At 50.5% G+C, this 24,153-nt stretch overlaps 1 protein-coding gene across 18 annotated transcripts in view; it reads left to right on the top strand.

Moving 5' to 3' along the window:
• EPB41L1 (erythrocyte membrane protein band 4.1 like 1) overlaps nt 1–21,616 on the top strand; it is a 128,033-nt gene extending 106,417 nt beyond the window's left edge. For 10 of the 18 annotated variants that reach the window (XM_032605253.1, XM_032605252.1, XM_032605259.1 and 7 more), the window contains 8 exons: nt 420–830; nt 2,592–2,696; nt 4,747–4,830; nt 9,350–9,436; nt 10,201–10,284; nt 12,261–12,341; nt 12,647–12,763; nt 18,149–21,616. In XM_032605253.1, the coding sequence (XP_032461144.1) occupies nt 420–830; nt 2,592–2,696; nt 4,747–4,830; nt 9,350–9,436; nt 10,201–10,284; nt 12,261–12,341; nt 12,647–12,763; nt 18,149–18,157 (978 nt within the window). In that variant the 3' untranslated portion in view covers nt 18,158–21,616. The remainder of the gene's footprint in view (nt 1–419; nt 831–2,591; nt 2,697–4,746; nt 4,831–9,349; nt 9,437–10,200; nt 10,285–12,260; nt 12,342–12,646; nt 12,764–18,148) is intronic. The other 8 variants (XM_032605264.1, XM_032605262.1, XM_032605258.1 and 5 more) reach the window with 3 other exon arrangements.
• The last annotated feature ends 2,537 nt before the right edge of the window (nt 21,617–24,153 follow it).

The raw sequence follows: 24,153 nt of genomic DNA, 5'->3' as shown, positions 1-24,153 counted from the left end.
CCTTGGTTTTTGCCTCCTTGATGTCCGCCTGCACGGATGGGCCTGGGGTCCGGGCTCCCATCCCTGCCTTGTGTGCAGTGCCGCTTCTGATAAGCTCCCAGATCCAAACCTTGGATGGGGCCTCCTGTCCAGGACCAACTGGCAGGATGTTTGCTTTGTACTTGCTTCTGCCGTCAGCCGGAGACCCTCGGAAAGGAGTGTCCTCACTCTTGAGAAGTGTTCTTTTTTTTTTTTTTTAACCTTATTATGGTGTCAAAGAACCTTTCCGGGGGTGTTTTTCTTTTCCTGACCTCCTCTTCCATTTGGGGCATCGAATGGCCCCGAGATTTCTTCTGTCATTCACCATCTTGATTTCTCTCTTTCTCTCTCTCTCTCCCCACATCCCACACCCCCATTCCTTTGATTTTACCTGGCCATAGAGAGCAGGGCTGAGGGAGGGCTCCGAGGAGAAAGTCAAACCGCCACGGCCCAGGGCCCCAGAGAGTGACACGGGAGACGAGGACCAGGACCAGGAGAGGGACGCAGTGTTCCTGAAGGACAACCACCTGGCCATTGAGCGGAAGTGCTCCAGCATCACGGTCAGCTCCACGTCCAGCCTGGAGGCCGAGGTTGACTTCACGGTCATCGGCGACTACCACGGCAGCGCCTTCGAAGACTTCTCCCGCAGCCTGCCTGAGCTTGACCGAGACAAAAGTGACTCAGAAACCGAGGGCCTGGTGTTCTCCCGGGATCTCAACAAACGGGGCCCGAGCCAGGATGACGAGTCTGGGGGCATCGAGGACAGCCCAGGCCGACGGGCCTGCTCCACCCCGGATGTGCCCCAGTTCGAGGTACAGTGGAGCATCATCGGGACCCGGGCCCACCGGGCACTGCATGTTCAGAGGGCCCTGGGCCATGTGTGAGAAGACTGAGCCACCAGCCTGAAGCTCTGTTCCGTGTTGCATGACCGCCCCTCCGCAGAACAGCATGGTTCTGTGCTCGCATGTTCGGCAGCTCGGTTTACCCCTAACGTGCACTCCTGGGCGCTTTAACCCTGTGACCCCATCTCTTGCCTGAGGTCAAGTGATGACAGGCAGTCTGGTCCTATGCGACTCCTCCTCCCCCTGTCTGTGTTGCATGGCACCTGCAGAGACCGTGTGCTTGTGGACTCACGGGGGCGCCTGCCGCCTGCTCTGAAAGCCAGATGGTGTTTTCTGATCCCGGCCCTGGCTCCCCTCCCCAGGGCCTGGGGTCTTGGGGTAGTGGTGGAAACTCTTAGAGAAGAGGAAACGTCATCACCTGGGGGGGACACAGGGGTAGACTGCGTCTGGGCGTCTCTGCTCCCTGTCCTTCTTTCAGAGGATCTTTGTTTACATTTTTCCTTCGCTCTCCCACCTCTTCCAGCCCCAGCTCCCTCCCACGTTCCAGGCATTGAAACAGGAGCTCGTCTACTCTGGGCTTTCACTCCATGCTATACCCTCTGGAGAAGGTGTCTCCTCCCTTTCTCTGCCTTGCAAACTTGTCACGTTCCAGGGCCAAGTTCAGATAGCACTTACCTAGCAAACGCTTTCCTGACAACCCTGGGCAGAAGTGTTGCTCCCTGCTCCGCCCCCTTGCTCTGCAATGCTTCTGCTTCCAGCGGTATCACAAGTAGTCAGGTTACTGGCTGACAGGTCTGCTTTCCTACCAGGTGGCAGCTCCACTAGGCTTGTACGTTCCAGGCACTAATGATTAACTGAATGAACGGCTAGATCTCCGAGTTACAACCATCTAGAAGAATCCCCTCTTAACCACCCTCCCAACAAGCTAACTTTCATTCATTTATTCAGCTCACATATGTTAGCACCTGCTGTGTGTATAGCCATGAGCTAGGTTCTATGGAGGACTCAGAAGAAACTGATCATTTAACATAAGACTTCTAGAGGAGGCGTGGGAAACTGATGGCCCTGGGCCAAATCTGGCTAGCAGATGTGTTTTCTTTGACTTTGATTTAAAAATCAGGACACTGACTATAAAATCCAGGGATTTTTTTTTTATATCATTAAAAAACAAAAATCAGATGATCTGGTCACTCAGGCCAAACCTGAGTGGACTCCATGTGCGCTCCAGTTCACCCCGGTCCTCAACAAGCCCGCTTCACTCGTTTACATCTCCTGCCTGGCCCCACCCCGGGCCTCCAGGTGTGACTCCTACTCTAAAGAACAGTTCAGAGAAAGCAGCTGGGAGGTGGTGGCATAACCATTGAAGTCATTCAGGACTATGTATTATCAGGAAAATGCTGAGTGTGTGGCACGGCACAGAGCATGTTAATTGAATGGTGAATGTTCTCTTAATGGTAGCCTGAAACCCAGCATGCAGCCACCATGAGGTGGTATGGTGGCAGGGTCATGGGCAGGCTGTCCTGGTGCTGCTGGTGGTTCTGGCTCCCCTCTTGGGCTGTTTGTCTGTGACATCATACCAGGCCTCTTTGGCCCTGGCCTTCGACCCCCTCTGGAGACTTGGTCAGCGGCAGTGGTGGGAGATAACCTGCTGACCCCGCGCTGCAGTTGCCTGTGAGTAGGAGTCGTGCCGGGGCTTGAGATACAGAGTGTTCTTCCCTCATCTGCCTACAGCCTGTGAAAACGGAAACCATGACAGTCAGCAGCCTGGCTATCAGGAAGAAGATCGAGCCGGAGGCTGTACTGCAGACCAGAGTTGCCACTGTGGACACCACCCAGGTAACCTGTGCCTTCCTGTGCACGCTGGGCCTAGGTACTGGGCATTTAAGGGTGGGGTCCCCATCATGGCCAAGCCCCTTGGCCAGCTCTTGCTACCTTGGCTCCCCCGGAGCCACCATTTTAACCCTGATGCTCTTCTGAGCTTCATTGTCCTCCCTGAGCTCCGGGTGTGGGTGGTGGGATGGGTTCTTATCCTGGGCAGACTACACCTCTTAAAGCCTCAATTTTCCCATCTGTAAAATGGGGAGGGTCATGTCTCCTTCATCCTCCTGGGAGTGTTATAAGGACTAGCGGTTAGTGGATTAGACCATGGCTTTCAGATCGCTTGAAGGAGGTGGAGAGGTTTCTTAAGATATCCCAGGGGAAGAGGAGAGAGAACCCAATTCAGCTTGGGTCAGAGCAGCTCACATTGGGTCATTTTCGTGTGTGTGCACGGGGGTTCCACATCACATTGACAAAATGAACAAACTGAAAAAAAAAAGATAAAATGTCGTTTGTCTTAGCAAGATGAAACATACTCAGTCCCCTGGAGACGTGGTTGTAAACAGACACGGGTGCATTACTTACAGTACATTTCCCAAGTTCCTTTTGTGGTTTTTAAGCTTTGAAGATGGAGACTAAGGGTCTGATAGATGCCCTCTTGGTTCTTTCTGGCCAGAGGAACCGCAGTGCTGGGGACTTTTTTGCCCTGGAGACCAGTCTTTGTCTTAAGGACTAAGGAAAGATGTAAATCTACAAAATGTGGGCAACTCTGTCGTTTCCAGACTTTTTTCTCTCACTTTTATAACATGCGTAGAGGTTTATGAGGCTGCTAGTGCAGCTGTCGAGACTCTTGAGTTCTGACAAGCTGTGTGACCCCGGGGCAACTTACTCCCTCGCTGATCTATTTTGTTTTAGTAATGTGTGTTGGTTTTGTTTTTATACAAAGAAAACTAAAAATGGCCCCAAATTTTACGGCTCAGTAACCCCTATTGACATCAAAACAAAATAACAACAAAATATTCACAGTTATGAAATTCAAACAGAACAAAATGAATTTTTTTCTGAGTGCTCCCAGAAAAAAAAATATATGCACATACCAACATATGTTCTTATATCTCTAAGTATTTAAATTTTTTACACAAAAGAGATCATTCTCTTTTACACTTTACCTTTTTTCTTTTTTTTTGAATAAATTTATTTATTTTATTTTTGGCTGCATTGGGTCTATGTTGCTGCGCACGGGCTTTCTCTAGTTGCGGCGATTGGGGGCTACTCTTCACTGCGGTGCACGGGCTTCTCATCGCAGAGGCTTCTCTTGTTGCGGAGCCACAAGCTCTATGCACACGGACTTCAGTAGTTGAGGCATGCGGGCTCAGTAGTTGTGGCTCGCGGGCTCTAGAGACCAGGCTCAGTAGGTGTGGCGCACAGGTTTAGCTGCTCCACGTCATGTGGGATCTTCCTGGACCAGGGATCGAACCCTTGTACCCTGCGTTGGCAGGTGGATTCTTAACCACTGCGCCACCAGGGAAATCCCTACCTTTTTTTTTTTTAATACTTACCTTGGAGATCACTCCATGTTGGCACATGTGGCCCCACCTCACTCTCCTTGTTCCCCCTTAGGAGTGGATCCTGATTTAGCATGCCTTTATCACCTATCAATGGACCTGTGATGGTTTTTGTCTTTTGCAGTTAATGTTGAATGCTGCAGTGAACTTTGTTGTTCAGACTTCCTGGCGAAATTTTCAAAGTTTATGCCTGAAGGGTGAATCCCTAGCAATGGGCTGGCCCAGTCAAAGAATACAGGCATTGAAATTTGGATAGGATGTGTCAAATTATATGGGATTATTTTCCCTTTGTGAAATAAAATGATTGGAATGAGCTGGAGGACCTGTGAGACCCCTTTGTAGTTTGGTCTGTGTGTGGACGCACCCCCTCCCCAAGTGCATGTCTGCTAACACTGCCCGTCACTTGGTACCTGGGGATGCCACGAGCCCAGGTGGCAGACGTCGCAGGCGTATCTGGCACTCTGTCTCTCTCTCCCCTCTCTAACGACTCCTCCTCTGGCCAGCAGGTTGACGGGACTGCCCCAGGGGGGAAGGAGTTCATAACAACTACTCCCTCCATCACCACGGAGACCATATCAACCACCATGGTAAGTAGGACCCGAGACCTCCCTCTCTGACCAGCCCCATTGGCCCTGAAACGGCCAGATAACAAGCTAACCTCGCCAACTATGGCAGGAAGTCCTCATCCGCCCTCACAGCATCAGGTGTGGCACACACAGTCAGACTTTTATTGTCTGACACACAGTCCAACGTTTATTGACTGGCCACAGGGCATCCAGTCAGACCTCAGTTTTGCAAACTGAATAATGTAGGAGGTGGCATCCCTGAGTCTCAGCCATCTGGACCATCTCAGCTACGGCAGGGATAAAGAGAGGACGGTACTATTTGATTAACTGACTGTCGGCAACACGGGAGGATTGTGCCTGAAAGTCCTCCCTGAGTGAGGTCCATCCTCCTGGCAGCCATGGCTCAGGATTTGGGACTGTGTCCTGAGGGACCCTGTGGTTCTGCTACCTATTTGCTGCCTGACCCATGAAGGAAGGTCTTTAGGTGTCCTCATCTATAAAATGGGAGTACTCCCCATTCTGCCTGGTTCACGGGCTCTTAAGAGAGTTCAGTAACATCAGATTCTTCAAATGATGACACAGCACAGCTAGCATTCAGCCACAGGTTATGATACCATGCGGTGTGCTCATGGGGTAAAACCAGAGCTGTGAAGTGGATGCTCTTTTTCCCACCCTTTACAGATGAGGAAAATGAAGTTCAGAGAGGTACAGTGACTTACCCAAGGTCACACGACCAATACGTGGTAGAGCCAGGTCAAACCCAGGCATTCTGATTCCCGAAGCCCCACTGTCCACCTCAACCACTCTGCTCTGCTCCCTCATCCTGACCGTTGTGAACAGTGGCTGCGTGGGGCTGGGGCTGGGGCTGGGGCTGGGGCTGGGGCCGAGCAGGTATCAGTGCCTGGGCCAGATCTGTCTTGAGCTGTGGGAGGTTGTTTTCAAATGCTTTCTCTTGCCAAACCCCTCATATGCACATAGGAAGAAAATTACATTAATTTAGACTACCCAGCTTTGTTTACTCAAAGGAAGGCTTTGAGTAAACAAAGATTTTAAGAGAAATAAGCCCAAACCAGTTATCAGCTTGCACACTCTCCCCTGGTCACTCAGTTCCTCCTCTCCCCTCACCCCTTCACCACGTGGCATCAGGATACTTATCGGGCTAAATGTAACTTCGTACCGTGGTGAGCAGGCAGTCATATCATTCATTTACTCATCCATCCATCCATCCATTCATTTGTTCTAAAAACATTTCTTAATCTCTCCTCTGCCCAGTATGGGGAGTGGAAGAAAAGATACTGCCTGTTAGAACTCATTCATCGAAATAATAATCACAGGCACATCTAATGGGCCATGCCTTTGTGTTTAGGTCCTGGGCACACAGTGGTGAACAAGGTCCAGCTCTCCCACTTCCTGGCTGGATGACCTTGGGCAAGTTACCCAAACCTTTCCAGACCTCAGTTTCCACTTCTGGAAAGTGGGGTGAGGGGAAATAATAGCATATCCCCCAAAGGTTTGACGTGATGCTAAACTAAGGTAATCTATGCAAAGCCCTCCAAAGAGTGCCTGGCACATTACAAGTGGTCTGTAAATGTGAGCGGCCGTTACTTTTTCCTGCCTTTCCTAGGGGGCATAGGGTGTGGAGTGACACTGTAGGAGCTGGGGAAGGCTTTATCTAGGCGGTGACATCTCAGCCATTCTTGAAGGATAAATTAGGGTGCAGTCATGGGAGGAGGTCTCCTAGGCTGTGGGAACAGCAGATGTAAAGGCAAGGATGTGAAGGAGCATAGCATTTAGGGAAAGGAAGTGGTCAGTGAAGCAAGATGTCCAGTGTGTGTGGCGGAGGCAGGCAGGGGGAGAAGAGGCTGGAAAGGAAGGCTGGGCCAGGGCTTGAAGGGCCTCGAATGCCATGTATGAAGTTCAAACTTCATCCTGGAGACCATGGAGAATCACTTCAACTTTTTAAGTAGGGGCATGATGTCATCAGATATGTGTTTCTGTGTTTTAGAAAGATTACTCTAGCAGCCCGTGTGGGACATGACTGGAGCAAAAAATTCCTTCCCTTGGGGGCGTGGGTCCCTGTTTTTATTCTCCTTCCTTCCTTCCCCTCCTCCCTCCTTCCCTCCCTCCTTCCTTCCTTCAGCAAATATTTATTGAACACCCACGATGTGTGAAGTAGTGTGCCAGGCGCTGTGAATCCAGCTCTGCGGGAGACAGACAGCATCTCAGAGCCCACATTCTACTGGGAGAGACCGGAAGAGCAGGCAGGGAACTAGTTTAGGGGCGGGGGCAGGGCCAGGGTGCGAGGAGTAGGAGGCTGAGCAGGAGGTCAGGGCTGAGGGTGCCTGGAGGGAGGAAAGTACAGGATTGGGTCACTGGTAGAACGTTCAGGTGATAGGAGGAAAGACGGGCCGCGACGCCGCGCACCAGCCCCGCTGGTCTCCGAGAGCGAGCGCGGCCCTGGGAACCTGTTAGAGAGGAAATTCCCAGGCCCCGCCCCAGACCTATTGACTCAAAAGCTCCGGGGCGGGGCCCGGGGGGGTGGGTCTCTGTTTTCACAAGCCCTCCAGGTGACACCCCTCAAGTCCGAGAAGCACTAATAGGAACAAGGAGCACAGAGCGGGGTTGCTCTTTAGCGGCAGGTGTGTACTGGGGGTGGGAGGCAGTGAATTCCATTATGAGTCTGAGGCGCCTGTGGGACGTTTCCAGGGGAAAGTGTCTAGGCAAGTCTAGGGTTCAAGCAAGATCTGAGCTACAGATAAAGCGAGAGGGGACAGTGGCCTCGATGAGGCAGTGGAAGCCTTGAGTGGCTGAGGCGTCCCAGACAGAGGCGGCGAAGAGGAGAGCCCGGAGTCCGCCGGAGGAAGGGCCGGGGGCGGAGATGGCGGTGTCACCTTAGCCACGGAGAGGGGCTGCGCCTCCTAGAGGCGGGAGAGGGAACTGGCTGAAGATACAGGAGAGGCAGGCGGAGCAGCTGGCACCTTGTGGTGCCTCGGAATGACCTGAGTCCCCATCAGTGTGAAGGTGGAGGTGAGGCTTTTCCGGGAAAGAGGGGTCAATGGGAGAAGAAGAAGCTTGAAGGGAGAAGGGCCTGGAGGGACAATAGGATTCAAAGGGGCTAGTGGCTGTTTCCTACCCTGGGAGAAAGGAAGCATTGAGCCCAGAAGGCTGCCCTTTTAAGACCTGCTGTTGGGCCACATTCTGGGACTGCCTCTGAGAAAGTAAGTGCCTTGTGCATGGAATGCCAGGTAACCAGGCAACCGACAGCCTCAGCTGGAGGCAGGCCTCGGGGAAAGGTGGGGCGAAGACAGAGGGCTTCTGTCCTCACCTGTCGCCTGGCAGGCAGAGGTCCAGATCTACTGCCCTGCAGCCCACTGGGGAGCTGCAGAATGGACACAGCTTCTGGACCCCAGGACAGACAAGGCTGATCCCTAAGACGGGGCAGGAAGTAGGAGGTAGAGGCCAGCAGCTGGGCCCCTTCCAGATGTGGGCCAGTAAGTCTAGGGCCAATTCCAGGAGTATCTAGCAGTTAGACTCCAAGGTAGGACCGGGAGAGCTGGCTCAAGGGCAAGCGTTCCAAGGGCAGAATGGCATGGCAGAAGGAGTGCGTTGAATTTGGAGTCTGACCAACTCGGGTCTAAATCCAGGCTCGATCACTCACTTTCAGGGGGGCTTGAACAAGCCACTTCACATGCCCTGACCTTCCAGTTTCTCAACTATAAAACAGGAATATTAAAACAATTTCCCCTGGTTGTTCAGAGGCTTAAATGAGATCATGCATCCTTAACACAATACTTAGCACATAGCGAGTACTCAGAAAACAGTAGTTAGTATGTTCTTAGTAGCCAGCCTGTGCTCCTATATTAACCTGACAGACTTCCATTTGCAAAGCCCTTTCTCCTCTGTTATCTTCATAATGTCTCTGTGAGAGTGGGACAGGGGTCCCCTTTTTAAAACATTTCTTAAGACTTTATTTTTTGAGAGCAGTTTTCAGTTCGCAGCAAAATTGAGAGGAAGGTACAGAGATTTCTTGTAGACCCCCTGCCCTGGCACACATACAGCCCCCACCACCAACCCGTTGTCAACACCCCTACCAGGATGGGACATTTGTTACCACTGATGAACACACACTACAGGGGTCCCTTTATGTAGGTGAATCCATGAGGCCCGGAGAGCGGAAGTGGCTCCATCCGGGTCACGTGGCTGGAACGTGGCAGGGCCAGGACCAGAACCTGGATGTCTCAACTCCTTTGTTAGTGCTTCCAGGGGGCAATACCGCGTCTTGTTCACCACAGTGTCTCTAACGCCAGGCACTCAGTAAATGTTTGTTAAATGAGTGGGTAAGTGTAAGCACGTGTGTGAGCGAGCGAGCGAGGGATGAACAAGAGCAGACTGGACTGAACGATGCCTTCAGCTCTCTGCTTCTGAGAGAAGAAGCACTATTCAACCTTGTGGCCGTGAGAGCTGCATGGCCACGTGCTCCAGCCATCCTGAGGGCCCGCCCACCTGAGACCTGGCCCTCTGAGCACTATTGTTTCCCCAGGAGAACAGTCTCAAGTCCGGGAAGGGGGCAGCTGCCATGATCCCAGGCCCACAGACGGTGGCCACGGAAATCCGTTCTCTTTCTCCGGTAAGTGGGCAGGGCCAACCCAGGCTAGGGGACTCCAGGCAGAGAATGTGGACACGGGTCCACAGGTGGCCTGCAGCAAGTACGGCGTAGAGCGTGGGAGGCTGCCCCTTTAAGTGCAGCACCAGGAAACGGCATCACATTCAGATGCCCACAGGGCTCCCTGGTCCCCGCCAGAGTCTCATCCATTGGTGGTGCCTGTGATGTGACAGCTGCTTTGCATCTGCTCTCCTTACTGACCAGGAGGAGCAATGGACTAGGGCTGCAGAAGCTTGGACTCTGGACCCAGCTCTGTTGGTGGCTGCCTCAGTCGCCCACATCTGTCACTGTGAGGTCTCTTGCAGCTCCTGTGTTCTCCAGATCTGTTGTTTTCATCATTTAGTCCCAGAGAGAGCACGTTCCCAGCCCTGACAGGGTGGGGGATTGGGAGGGCTCTGTGCCAACCTTGGATCCCTCTGTTCATTCTTGTAAGATGCCAGGATTCTTAAATTCTAGGGTCTTGTTAGGATTCTGGACCTCAGGAATCTCAGGTCCTAGGAATCTTAGATTCCAAGGTTTGAGGATATCATGGGTGTAGCATTCTGAGGATTCCAGTATTCCCGAGTTCTTAGACTCAGTGGCTCAAAGCATCTTGGCTTCCAAACTTCACCTTCATGGGACCCCCCCACACCCTGACTCCTCCCTTGGTTTACCCCACCCCCGCCCCCGTCCTGCAGAGTCCAGTGTCCTCACCTGAGCCCTGGGTGGGGGGTGGTTATATTCTGCAGATCATCGGGAAAGATGTCCTCACCAGCACCTACGGCGCCACCGCGGAAACCCTCTCCACTTCCACCACCACCCATGTTACCAAAGTGAGTAGCAGCCAGGCTGTCGTATCGGGAAGCTCATTGCCATGGCTCTGCCTTGGAAAGTGGACAGAGAAGACCTGCGGCGTTCCGAGTTTCTGGGAGCTTTGTTCTGTGATAAGGGTTGTCCTAGGTGCCGACCTGCCCTTCAGTGTTGACAGCCAGGCTGGGGGGATGAGACCATCTCCTTGGAAGAAATTGTGAACCGTGGCATTCGCGCCTTATAGATCCTAAGTGCTAGAGGGATTTAGAGGGGGGTGATTGAAGGAAGGCTCAAAGAATGAGGAAGTGTCTTCTGGAATAAATGGGGTTCGTATAGGGTCCTGGAAAGCCAAGGTGGACTCGTGAGGGAGGATGCAGACGTTCTAAGCCACAGGGAAGATGGGAACAGAAACCGTGTGTTTGCTTATTCATTCACTGAGCACATGTTAGTGAGCATCAACCTCACGCTGGCCTCTGGGCTGTGGGCTGCTGGAGGGGCTGCAAGCAATGCACATGGGGAAACAGGAGAAGTGGTCTCTGTCAGGAAGAAGCAGCACATAGGGGACGTAACTGGGAAATTAGGTTGGACTGGAGGTAGGGGAAGCAGAATAGAGACAAAAGACAAATCCCAGGACAAATGTGACAACAGAGGGTCTGAGTCTGAGAGCAATTGGAAAGCCATCAAGGTTTTCAAGATGGGGAGTGACCCAGTGAAAAGGGGTTTAAGGGGAGGAGATTAGGTCCACCAGGATGTGCAGGCAGATGGGAGAAAGAAGAGAGAGAGAGTCTCTCCATAGAGAGACTAGGGATGGAGGGCCTGGTGCAGGGTGCGGGGAGGAAGAGCCAGGGCCAAAGAAGGGAGACGTTCCTGGTGAGACGGCCATGACTTAGCCCATGAGGACAGAGGGCTGAGGACAGGCTGGCCAGCATGTCCATGCCTGGGTAGCCAGGGCCCAGGGCAGGGATGGAGGCCTGGAGGAGAGAGGCCAGAGAGCCAGGATGAGTTGGAGGTTTTGCTCAAGCGTCAAAGGAGGAGCCTGGTAGGCAGCGCTGGCCCTTGATGAGCACAGACTGTCCCAGCCCTGCCCGCTCCCATGCAGCATGGTCCCCAGAAAGCACCCACTCCTACCAAAAGCATCAGTGAGCAATGATGACTTCACTGAAAGCTTTATGGAAAGGTGTTCCATCACACACCCCACTGCATACAGCTCAGATAACTCTTCTTCCCAAAGTCCCTCCTAGCCCTGCCAACTGGGAGCCCCCCTCTTCTTTCTGTCCACTCCTGACCCCAGCTGGGGTTTCCCTTAGCCACCACCCGCCTTTAATATGCCAAGCAAGTAGGTCCTGCCCCATCTTCTACTTCTAAACTTGCACCCGAACCCCACCCCTTCGGAAGACAGTGGCGGTTTTAAGCATACGTATAAGGATCATCAATGCAGTTTTCTAGTATTGTTTGAAGTCATTTAAAGTAGAACCTTGTCACCATTCACATTTCATTCATGTGTTCATTCGACAGATCCGCATTTAGCACCTGCCCTGGTCAGGTTGGACAGGGGAGTGGGGGAGGAGGGGATCCAGAGATGAACAAAACACAGCCCCTGCCCTCATGAGCCCCAGCCCAGTGAGCAGGGCCAGGTCACACACACAATGTCAGTACAAGGCAGAGAGGCCCAGGACCGTGAGAGATACGAACGTGCCGCTCAGGGAGTACCGAGGCAGGACGGAGGAAGGATCGCTCACCAGGGTCAGGGTGACAGCATTTGAACTGGGCTTGGAAGAGCTAGAGGGGGCAGCTTGGTAGTTGGGGGAGTGGTGGCAGCCAGGCAAGATGTGCAGTCTGAAGTCCCAAAACCAGAAAAAGGAGAAAACCGAGGGAGCCAGGAGAGAAGGCGACTGCTGGTTTCAGCCTTGCCCTTGAGGGATGCCTTGGACCGGTCCCCTGTCGAGGCTGCTGCCCCAGCAGGACCCAAGGCTGACCTCACCTCCCTCTCCCTCTGCAGACTGTGAAAGGAGGATTTTCTGAGACGAGGATCGAGAAGCGGATCATCATCACCGGGGACGAAGATGTCGATCAAGACCAGGTATGGGGATGCGGAGCATGGTTCCCAGTGGCACTGCCCAGGCCCCAGGCCCCCCCGTATTGGTTTACCCATGGACGGCTGCATCTGTGAGCAGAGATGTCCACTTCCTACTGACCCTGTCCAGAGGAGAAGCCCTCAAGGACGAGGCACTGAATGGGAGTCAGAAGGAGCCAGAAGACCTGAGCTCTGGCCTCTCGCCTTAACTCCTGGTCCTCAGCTGTGTGCTGGAGGGGCCTGTGGGTCTCCGTGGCCTCTCCCGTATTCCATATGCTCTGACTCCTCACTTTGCCGTTCTTTTCCTCCAGGCCCTGGCTTTGGCCATCAAGGAGGCCAAACTGCAGCATCCTGACATGCTGGTAACCAAAGCTGTCGTATACAGAGAAACAGACCCATCCCCAGAGGAGAGGGACAAGAAGCCACAGGTGAGGCTCATGGGGCTCAGCAGCCATGAGACGGAGGAGAGAACAAGGTCCTCCGAGGGGCATTTCCATCTGAGGACCCACCAAGAGGCTTGGTCCCCAGCACAGCTCTGACCTCCCCAACCTTCCTGGTTTGGGGCTCCAAGTGGAGAGGTAGCTCCCTCAGATACGACGAATCAGAGTGCAGAGGGGAAGGAAGGCTGGTTCCTTGGTTTCTTTGGGGTTTCAGGCTCCAGACCCAGAAAAGTAAATCCAGAAGTGGTCAGAACAGGGGAGAGAGGATTGACAGTGGGTACTGAGGTGGGACAGACAGAGACAGGCATACCCTCACTGGCCATTGCCTATAGGCTGGAAGTCGGAAAAAGTCCTGCCAGGCCCAGGGCCACATTCCTGTCCCTGACTCTCTGTCTCCATCACCGGTCACTGGATGTTGCCAGGGAGGAATTTTTTTTTTTAATTGAAGTATAGTTGATTTACAATGTTGTGCCAATTTTATTTTATTTTTTAATTTTTTAAATTGAAGTATAGTTGATGCCAAGGAGGAATATGATGGCCAGAGCCCTCGATCCCATCTGTCTTGCTAGAATGGAAACCCTTCTCAGGCCACCAGGGGCGAGAATCTTAGGGACCCCAATCCTTACTCTTTCCACTGAAGGGCTATCAGTGCCTTCGTGAATAAGAGGAATGAGATGGTGCTGGAGCAGAGAGGTCTTTTAGCAGCTGAAATTGGGGGAAGCTGGGGGAAGGGTTCTGGCCCGTCTAGAAGTTTACTGAATTTGGTCAGACCGATAATAACAAAATCTCACAGACATTGAATTGAATGAAATAAGTCAAACACAAAAAGTACATACAATGTGAGTCCATTCATAGGAAGTTCAAAAACAGGCCAAACTAATCAGTGATGATCAAAGTCTGAATATCGGTTCCTTCTGGGCTGTGGCATTGACAGGGAAGAGCCACAAAGGGAACTTCTAGGGTGCTGGAAATGTCAGCGTCTTGAACTGGGTGGGGGGGGGGGGTTGCATGGGTGTGTATGTATGTAAAAGTGGACCAAGCTCCACACTTAGATTTGTATACTTTACTTACTTCACACCGTATACCTCAATGAAAAATAAATGCATTTCAAAGTCCCCCACAAACAGCAGGTCTCCCTTTTGTCCTCTTCCCTGATGAAGAAACCCAGTGTTTTCTAGAAAGATACAGAATGTTTCTTTCTCATCCTTTGATTACCACCCGCTTCGTGTCAGAAGGAAAAGCACTGGACTTCCTGCAGGGACGGAAATGATTTTCTGTGCTGTGCAGTGTAGGGGCCGCTAGCTGCACACAGCTGTTGAGCACTTGAAACTGGCTAATCTGAAATGAGATGCACCTTGAGGGTAGAACAGGTGCCGGAAAAAGGAGTATAAAATAGCTCAGTAATTTTTATATTGATTACATGTTAAATGATAATGTTTGGCTGTATTGGGTTAAGTAAAATACATTATTAAAATTAATCTCACCTGTTTCTTTTTACTCTTTTTCATGTAAATTAAAACATATGAATTTTAATTTAGAAATTAAAATTTTCTATATAGCTGGAAAATTTTAGAAAACCAGAAATACTAGAAAATACTGTCTAGAAAATCTATTATCTAAAAAATTTTAAATTCCGTCTGTGGCTTCATTTCTATTGGACAGCGCTGGTCTAGAAGATGTAAAAACTGATCACGGGCAGAGCCTGCCTCTCAGCCTTTCTCAGACTTTCAAGTAAATTGTCACTCCTGTCAGTTGCCCAGTTACTGTTGCTTTTTGTCCCCCAGATCTCAGAGTGGTAGAGTGTAGGTCACTTGCCAAGCTGGTGCTGGGCTGGCAGTATCAGCTGGGGAACACAAATACTAGAAAACTATTGCCATAAAGTCTGACTTAGAAGTGCTGGGCCAGGACCTGGGAATCTTTATTTATACGTCGGTCCTTAGAAAGTCCATGCGCAGCCAAGTGTAGGAGCCACTGATGCAAAGAACTCTGTGCTGGGAATGAGGACCTGACTCCACTCCCAGCCATCCTGCTGACTTGGCTGTGTGGCCACTGGGGTCTCAGTTTCCTCATTTGCAAAAGGAAGAGATGGACAAGACCCCTTCCAGTTATGTGCAGTCCTCTGGCTGTGTGTTTGCTTTCCTAGCTTCTCGTATCTTCTCCATTCCCCGTCTCACTCCTCCTCGTCTTTCCTGGGGCATCCCAGCCAGCCCCCCAGGCTCCTGCCCACCCGTGTTCCCTGGCCATTTGGAGCTCTCGTCCCAGCCTCCACGTCCTGCCCACCCCATGCAGTCTTTCACATCTGCCCGCCTCACTGCTCCCTTTACGGTCCTTCCTCCTCGCCCCTCTTTTAGTCCTTTCTTTGCTGCCATTGTCCACACATCACCACACACCCTCTGTTTCTCTTTTGGATCCTTCTGTAAAGGTCACCTTGTTATGTTGTCCTGGAGAAACAGAAGTTTCTCCCTTGCCTTTTCTGCCCACCTGCTTTCCCATTAGTTATCACCAAGTAGGAACCACCTCTGACTTTTAATATAGTCAGACTCACTGATTCTGGGGGAAAGGTCTCCTCTGAATTAGAAAACTCTTTTTTAAAGTACTTGAAAAATGTTGGTTTGATGGATGGATGCATCTTGGCACCCGGGATGGTAGTCCTGACTCGAATCTCAGTCCTGACCGTTATTAGCTGCGCAACTTTTGAGCAAGCTCTTTAACCTTCTCGGCCTGTGTTTCCTCGTCAGCCAAATGACAATGACATAGTAACAATTGCGGTAACTTATGGAGTCCTTACACTCTTCCAGGCACCTGGCTGTGCACTAGGCACAGTACTGTCACCTGCTCATTCATTTTACAAAGAAGGGAACTGAAGCTCTGAGATGTTAGGCGATTTGCTCACAGATTTGGAGCTGGGAACACAAAGACTTGGTTAGAGAGTCAAACCTCATCTGTTAGACTCCAAAGCTGCCTTATGGCCTTCATCTCCTGACCACGCTGACTGTTCACAGTATCTATCTCATAGGGTTACTGAGATCATACATCTACAGTAGTAAGCACCATGCCTGGCACATAGTAAGTGCTCGATAAGAGTTAATTATGACTATGATTACTATTAACACAAAGTAAGCTAACAGAATGCTGCCCGTTTGGACTCTGCTGTAATAAACAGAAAAATACATGATCACACAGTATTGTTTAGATGTCCCCGGTCCTTCTGAAGTGTCTGTGGGCTTTAGAAGATATCCCACAAACCCAGAATCACGTGTACACTGAGTTTTGGGCAGGTACTTTATTAATCGATGAGGAAACTTAAGGTGAAGCCGGCACTGTAGGAAAAAATCCTCAGAAAGTAGCAGAATGGAGTAGCAAGAACACACCCAGCTTTGGACTCAGAAAGTGTGCCCAGAGGAACCTGCCTGGGCCTCAGTTTTCTAACCTACAAAATGGAGTTAATCTATTAAACTGGAGCTGCTGTAATAATTAAACAACATCTAGGAGTGTCAGAGTCCTCTCAGGCTGCTATAACAGAACACCGTAGACTGGGTGGCTTAAACAACACACACTTAATATCTCACAGTTATGGGGGCTGGGAAGTCCAAGGTCAAGGTGCCGGCCAGTCTGGTTCCTGGTGAGACCCTCTTCTGGTTTGCAGACAGCCATCTTCTCTGTGTCCTCACGTGGTGGAGAGCAGAGAGAGAAGTTATCTGTCTCACGTCTCTTTTTATAAGGGCACTCATCCTATTTATGAGTGCCTTCTAAAGGCCCCGCTTCCATATACCATCACCTTGAGGGTTAGGGCTTCAACATGTGAATTTCAAGGGGACATAAACATTCAGTCCATAGCAATGATGTACCAGGTGGTATCTCACATACAGAAGGTGCTCGGTGATGTGAAGCTGCTTCCTTGTCCCAATAGTTTTGTCATGTTGAGGGGTTGATGAGAGCCCTGAGCAAGTCAGACCCTAAACTTCTATCACCAGCCTGGTGCACGAGGCCCTGTTTCCACGTGGGCATCCATCTTGCCAGTCATCTTCTCTCCCCTCCCTGAATCCTCCAGGAACACCTGTCCCTGCTCCAGTAGATTTCTTTATGAAGTTCTTCCTCCTTGAAGTTCTTGCTGTGACTGTGAAATCACGCCCAGCTTAGAGTCTTCTCTTCTCTCCCTGCAACTCACAGGCCAGATGTGTGGCTTCTGCTCCATCTTTGTTCACTGGCCCGTCTCCTCCAGGCAAGACCTGTCTCCCAAACATTGCCAGCAAGAGGGCAGCATCCAGCCAGCTTCCCAGAGCTTTCTTACTTTCAAATTTTTAATTAAATGGGGGTGGGGATGACCTATTCCAAAGCAGGAGCCTAGGGTTCTCGTCTTGTTTCTGCCACCAACTTGCTAAGTCATTGAACCCTCTGGGCTTCGGTTTTCCCATTTGTCAAATAAGCTGAGAAGGATCAAATTTCTACAGCTCCGTTAGCACCTGACCATATGTAAGTGGCAAAGGGCAGGGACAACATGCCACTTGTTAAATGGTTTGGAGTAGTTGCTGTGTGTCAGTCATGGTGTTGGGCCCTGGAAAGACAACAATAAGTAAAACACAGCCCTTGCCTTCAATGAGATCGAATGTGGTTAAGTTAACAACAATAGTAACAAGAACAGCCAGTATTTACTCAGCACTTACTATATGCTGAGCCTTGTCTTGAATCCTCCCTACAACTTCGTGAGGTGGGACCCATTTTACAGAGGGAGCAACTAAGGTCTAAAGAGGTTAGGAAACTTGCCCAAGATGACAGAGCTAGTAGACTGTGGAATGGGATTTGAAACTAGGATTGTCTGATTTCAGAGCCCATGCCCCTTAACCACTGAGTTTTGGAGTCAAACCTGAGTTGGAATCCAGACTCCAGTTTCTTTACTTAAATACTCCTCTGTGGGGTTTAACCCCCAGGACACAGCAGGCAGTGGCAAACAGAAGGGAAAGACAAAAAAAGAAGATCTGCAATCACGACTAAACATTTCTTAGAACTGAGAGCAGATAGAAAGACAAAAGGAAACAAGTATAATCTTAGCTTTCAGTGTTCAAGGAAACTTGGACAAATTTTCCAGCCAAAGTAAAAGATACCACCTGCCCGGAAACAACCCAGAAAACACGCATGGCCTTTGGAGTCAGAGAGTCAGACAGAGGTGGCTTCAGTTCTCAGCAGCCACTTTCTTACAAGCTGTGTGGCCTTGGACAAGTCACTCTATCTTCCCTAGTCATAATAAATGGCACACGGTAAAGACAGGGAAGACAACCTCTTGCCATGTATTTAAAGATGAGTGACAAAAGTTACTAACTCTTCTTGTTCTCCTCCTTCCTTTGCATCTTCTCCCCGCAACACCTCTGGCTTCAGGAATCCTGACCTCTGTGAAGAGATGCTGGCGTTTCTGGTCCAACCCAAGCCAGAGAACCGTAAAGAAGGGGCCTTCATTCTGAATTCTCCAACTCAACACCGACGTCCCAGCTGCGACGTACTGTCCCTGACAAGAGACTGGGAAAGGAAAAGCATATATATATAGATATATATAGATATAGATATATATACAGGAAACATCACGTCCTTGCACTGCTGCCGGGGCTGGCCGAGCATTCGGCCGACAGCAACGGCCAACATCTGAACGCCTACATTTCCTTTGCAGACAAATTGAAGAATTGGTGGGATTGTTCAGGAAAAAAAAATTATAACAACAAGAATCCCTTGCTCCGCCCCCCACACCCCCCCGCCGCGCCTGTCCCAACCCCCCTTGAAGCCCCGCGGAACAACCAAGACAAGCCAGACCACGCTGATTGTAGAAGTACAATGCGACCCGGGTTCTACATGTTCCGTTCAGTGGACGAGCATTCCATTTCTTCTTCTCCTGCGTCTTTTGCCCACTCAAATGCAAAGGAAAACACTTCTGCAGCCAAGCAAGAGAAGCTGCAGCAGCAAGACACGCCCCGTCAAACGTTTTCCAAGAGAGAAAAGTCCCTGCTCGGAAAGGAGGAGGAGGAACACTAGATTCTTATTTTTTGGGTCTTGACACTGGGCTGCAAAATCCACCTTCCTTTCTCCCGCCTCCCCTCCCCGTCGACTGTCACACATCTTGTCAGTCATTTTCTGTCTGGGTTCCCTCCTCCCTCTTCCCCACCCCACCCCCGCCTCACCTTCTGTGTCCTGGTCCTGCTGAGGGCCACTGCAGAGGACTCACTGAAAGCGAGAAAAAGCAAAGCAAAGCAAGAATGTGAAACCAAGCCACAGGAGGTGAAGTAGACATTGTATGTTATGGGTTCTCATTATGAAGGTGCAGCTCGTAGATTCGTATGGATGTGCTTTTAAGTTATGTATATTACATATAACAGGAAACAAATATTAAAATAAACAGTGCTGGTAAGTATGAAGCTGACATTTTAAAATTATAATTATCTGACTGTGATTGATGTATCCCAAGGTTCCTAGATCTCACCGAACCGACCCTGCCAAGGAGACCCGGACTCTGGCTGTGGGTCGCTCACAGTAGGAGCCGACGGTTCAGTGTAGAAATACAGTGTGTGGTGTTTGTAATTGACTGATTGGTGGGGAGGGGCGGGATCCCCAGGTGGAGAGGCAGGGATTTTGGCAAGAAGGAAGCAACACGGGTGTGGTTCAAGATGCCTTCTCTCCCTGGGCAGTAGCAACCGGGGGGCTGGTCTGTGCTCAGGCGTGGGGGTCCAGAGTTAGGATTCTGCTGCACAGGTCTCCCGGCTCAGCGCCCCCGCCTCCCTAGGAGGCTCGCCTCCTTTCTCAATCTCTCTTTGTTTTGCCACGTCTTGCCTTTTCCTGACCGCATTGTGACAGCTGACTCCCATCCCGAGGGAGGTGACGTACCCAGCTGCCGCGGAAGATGGTGGCTTCCACCTGGCTGTCTGAACATCCCCAGCCCAGTCTTTTCCTTTACCACTCCTGTATTCTGTCTGAATCATTCTCTGCTTCCTGGGCCAAAGCAGCCATGGTAGAGACTGAACACAGGGCAGGCCCTGATAGGTCAAAACCGCACTCCCAAAGGCTTCGCCTGCCCCAGAGTAAGCCGAGGAGGATCTACATATAAGACCCTGGCTTTAGAGACCTCGCCTTCAGTCGGCATCTGCGCTCTGAGCCTGTGCCCTCGGAGTCCCAAAAATGGCCTTGAGACCACAGAAGCCCTTGGAGAAGACCCCCATCAAAAGCTTGGCATTGCCCTCTGGCACACGTGGGCCTTCCCAGGCTTACTTGACACAAGATGCTTCCCTGAGCTTAATGAGGCCCCTTCTGAGGGAGTTTTTCCACACTGCCCTTTACTTTCTCAGTCCCATTTCATTTCCCCCATCCTGCTTCTAAAGCACGTGGCAAATTCACTCAACAAATATTTATTGAGTACTTACTTGTGTCAGGCACTATCATTAGGCTCAAGGAGAAAGCGTGGGGGGGAGCAGAGGGACCTGGGAAGAGCCCTGAGCCAGCCTTACATCTCTAACCACTCTGAGAACATTTCCGAATTCTCTCCAATTATCAGACGTTGCCTAGGGATGTCCCAGAGAGGGGCTTGGCTTGCTTATTAGTTACCCCGGTGACACATATGCTTAGCTGCTTAACTGGTGCTGACCTGAGGCAGGACAAGAAACCGGAACAGTGTTTGCCTCTGTGAGCAAAAATGGGATGGAGAGAGGGCGGAGAGAGCCCTGCACCTGGGGCCCAGGTGACACAGTCAGCCACATCCCCTCTGGGGCAGGCTGGTGGCCCACTCCAACTCCCCCTGAGAGCGAAGGCACACTTTGAATGCACCAGGTTCTTTTTACAGTCCTGGGAGAGAAGCCACAGAACCTCGTTCCTGTCCTCCTCAGCCTGAGAGCCCCCAGCGTTTCTGGGCCAAGAGCTGGAGTGGCTCCGCCCTCTCCGGGCCACCTGGAATTGGACTCAGGCATCCCTGTCTTTGCAGGAACCAGGTGTCCCGAGCGCACTGGACATACCTCAGAGAGAGAATATTTGTTCTGGGTTCTGTGCCTGCCTACAGACCCTAAGGGTGTGGCTTTAGGGCAGGGAAGATATGACCAGGCTTATTAGCTTGTGGGCCAGCCACAAGGGTTTGTGGAGCTCTCCATCCCACAGATGTTCTGACCTTCCGCCGAGAGGCAGGCAGTGCCAGCAGGGAGGAGGGGAGCTGCAAAGCTGAAATCTAGGGCACTGTTTCCTCCCCATCCTCCTCTTCATAGGGAATATAGACATTTGTCTTGTCTGTCTTCAACCTACTTTTCCTTTTTTACATTTCACATCCTTTCTGTGCCACCTCTCCACCCAGGAGACCATGTAGCATGGTGGAAAAAGTCCTGGAGGGCAGTCAGGAGTTCTGGGTGGCCATCCTGGCTCAACCCCTAACTCACCACGTGCCACTGAGCTAGTCCCATTCCCGCTTCGGGGCCTCAGTTTCCTCACGTGCAAAGGGAAGAGGATAAAGCAGAGGCTCTCCATGCCCTTTTGCCACTCTGCCAGCCTACAGATCTTTGTTTTCCCTTCTTTTGCTTTCTTGGGATCTTTTCCATCTGAGGGTATAGGAAGTGCCAAGACCTGTTTCAGTTTTTGAATCCTGCAAGCACATTCCAAGACTGGCCTGAAACTGCATGATCAACATCACTCTAAATATATACTTTTTTTTTTTTTTTCCAAAAGCACCTTCCCAACCAACTGCGATGCTGTCCTGGTCCTTTTTACTCGCACCCTTCTCTCCTCTCTTGTCCCCGCGCTCCCCCACCTCAGTGCTCCGTGCTGTATGCGTGTGCTCTCTGTTCTTGTATACTCAATAAAAGTGAAATAAATGTGTTTGATGCTGAACCACAAACTGCCTTGGCATCTCTCTCTCTGTCTCTGACCTAGGCTACCAGTACAAGTTGGCATCGTGGGAAGGGCTAAAACTGGGTGGAGAGATCCCAACTGGGACACTTTCATTCAACCTACAACACTTTCATTCAAATATTTGCAGATCCCAACGTGGTCCAGGTCTTGGCTTTGGCTTTACACGTACAACAACAAATAAGACAAAGCCCCTGACCTCCAGGAGCTCACAGGCTAGTGGAGGAAACTGATAACAAAACAGGCGAGCACTCAGAGATGATTCCAGAGTGATCAGCACCAGGAAGGAAGTGCATCAGGGAAGGGGATCGTCACTGAAGGAGACCACTTTAAATAAGGTGGCCAGTTATGGCCTCCCTGAGGACATGATTTTTGAGCTGAATGAAGAGAAAGATCGAGTAAGGTGAAGAACTTGGGTGAGAGCATTCTAGGCAGCAGGAAGAGTAGGCATGCGGACCCAGGACACAGAGGGGCTTGGTGTGTGGAGACGCACTTGAAAGAAGAGCACCACCATTGGGGTCTTTTCCCACATCCTCCTTCATGGGAGCCGAGTGGATAATGTATACAGCAAATGTTGCCATAACCCCATACATGCTACCCGTCCCGACGTTGACATCATTTTTCTTTCAATTGACTCTCTGTAAAAATAAATAAATTTATTTAAAAAGGGAACTATATTGCTTCCACAAATGAAAAACTAGCGTCACTTGGCAAAGGAAGGAGGTCTTCATAAAAGTAAATGCAAGAATACTAAAATGTAAAAACCGTAATCCATGTGAAACCTAAATGTGTCCCTTGGGCTACCTGAGGTGCATGTACCAGCACTTTGCTTTCATTCTACCAGACAACTCACCCCAAACCACCTTTCTTTACTACCCCAAATCTCACAAGCAAGAACCACTGCTAACTCTCTGGTCCATTTTCTTCCAGTCTTTAATCATGTATATGTATTTTATCAGAGTTGAAGTCACCTGGTACATGCCGTTCTAAACTTTTTTTGGTGGGGAGGCTGTGACGCAAGGCATGCGGGATCTTAGTTCCCCAGCCAGGGATCGAGCCTGGGCCCCCTGTGGGGGAAGCCCGGAGTTCTAACCACTGGACCGCCAGGGAAGTCCCCCATTCTGAATACTTTTAAAGACTTAAATCCTGAGCATTTCCCTATAACTTCAAACACTAAATACTGTCTTTTCTTTTTAAAGGTAATTCATTAAATGCTACAAGATGCTATGCAGTGAAAAGCAATTCTTCAACTCTCTCCAGACTCCTGTCCATTGTCAGAGGCAGTTGCTTCCAGGAGTTTTGTGAATCCTTCCCTGAATTTTCCCTGTAGGTTTCCTTTAGTTGTCTGTCACACCTGAGGTCCTGAAATAGGACAAGGTTTGCAAACATTGGGTTCCCACCCACCCTGGGTCTGTGTCTCTGTCTCCCATAAATACAGAGTCAGCCTCCAAGCTGCTTAGGAATAACCTGGCTGATTCATTTAGATCAGTGACTCTTAACTTGTGTGTGTGTGTGTGCACATGTGCATGACTTTGTCCCTCGAGGAACATTTAGCAATGTTTGGAGATAATTTTGGTTGTCACAACTGAGAGGTGCTACTAGCATACAGTGGGTAGAGACCAGGAATGCTGCTAAACATCCTACAACACACAGGACAGCAGCCCTACAACAAAGAATTATCTAGCCCGGAATCTCAATAGTACCAAGGTTGAGAAACCTGATCTGGGTGGACATGCAACCCACCAGCTGGGATTGCTGAGCTACCACCTACGGCTCCTGTGCCCATAGTTCAGTGCCCTGACATCTCAGAAGATGGTGAGTCCTGCTAGAATAGGGATCTCTGAAAAGAGACCAAGGAGCTCAGCACCTAAGGCTGGAAATGGGGAAGAGGTGGGGAGGGAGCTGAGCTTCTTCATGCAGGAAATGGAACTGACATGACAGACAGATTGACACGCATGACTGTGACTGATGGAGACCATCTCTGGCTAGTCCAGCAGCAGCTCATTGTGATCAACCATGACTGCAGGGCCCGGTCTAGTCTAACCCACTAAGAGATGAATTTTGACTGAGACAGATTGGCATGCTTAGTAGGGTTAGTGCAAGGATTAGACATCATACACCAAGTGGCCTGCCCTATGGATTTTGCACTTACCTAGGCAGCCCTCACAATCATGTAAGCCAATTCCTTGTAATAAAGCTCTTATATACCTCCTGTTGGCTCTGCCTCTTTGGTCGAACCCTGACTGATACAACCACCCAGCACAGGGCTAGGCTCCAAAATAGAAGCCATTAATTAATAAAGAATTACTGTCATTAATTAAATGCATAATGTATGTATTGAGCTGGGCCTTTGTGCCTGGCTTTTGTGCTAGGTTCCAGGAAAACAGTGGAGAACAAGACAGGCAGGTTTCCTCCCTCAAGGTGCGTTTACAGCCTGATTGAGATATCGTAGTAGGCCTGCACTGTCAGAGGACACTGGGTGGTTATAGCTAGAGGGACCGATGTGGTGACTACTGCTG

Source organism: Phocoena sinus, chromosome 15 (assembly GCF_008692025.1).
Source record: "Phocoena sinus isolate mPhoSin1 chromosome 15, mPhoSin1.pri, whole genome shotgun sequence".
In the NCBI taxonomy this organism is placed as follows: Eukaryota; Metazoa; Chordata; class Mammalia; order Artiodactyla; family Phocoenidae; genus Phocoena; species Phocoena sinus.
This window is presented reverse-complemented; position numbering and strand designations above follow the sequence as displayed.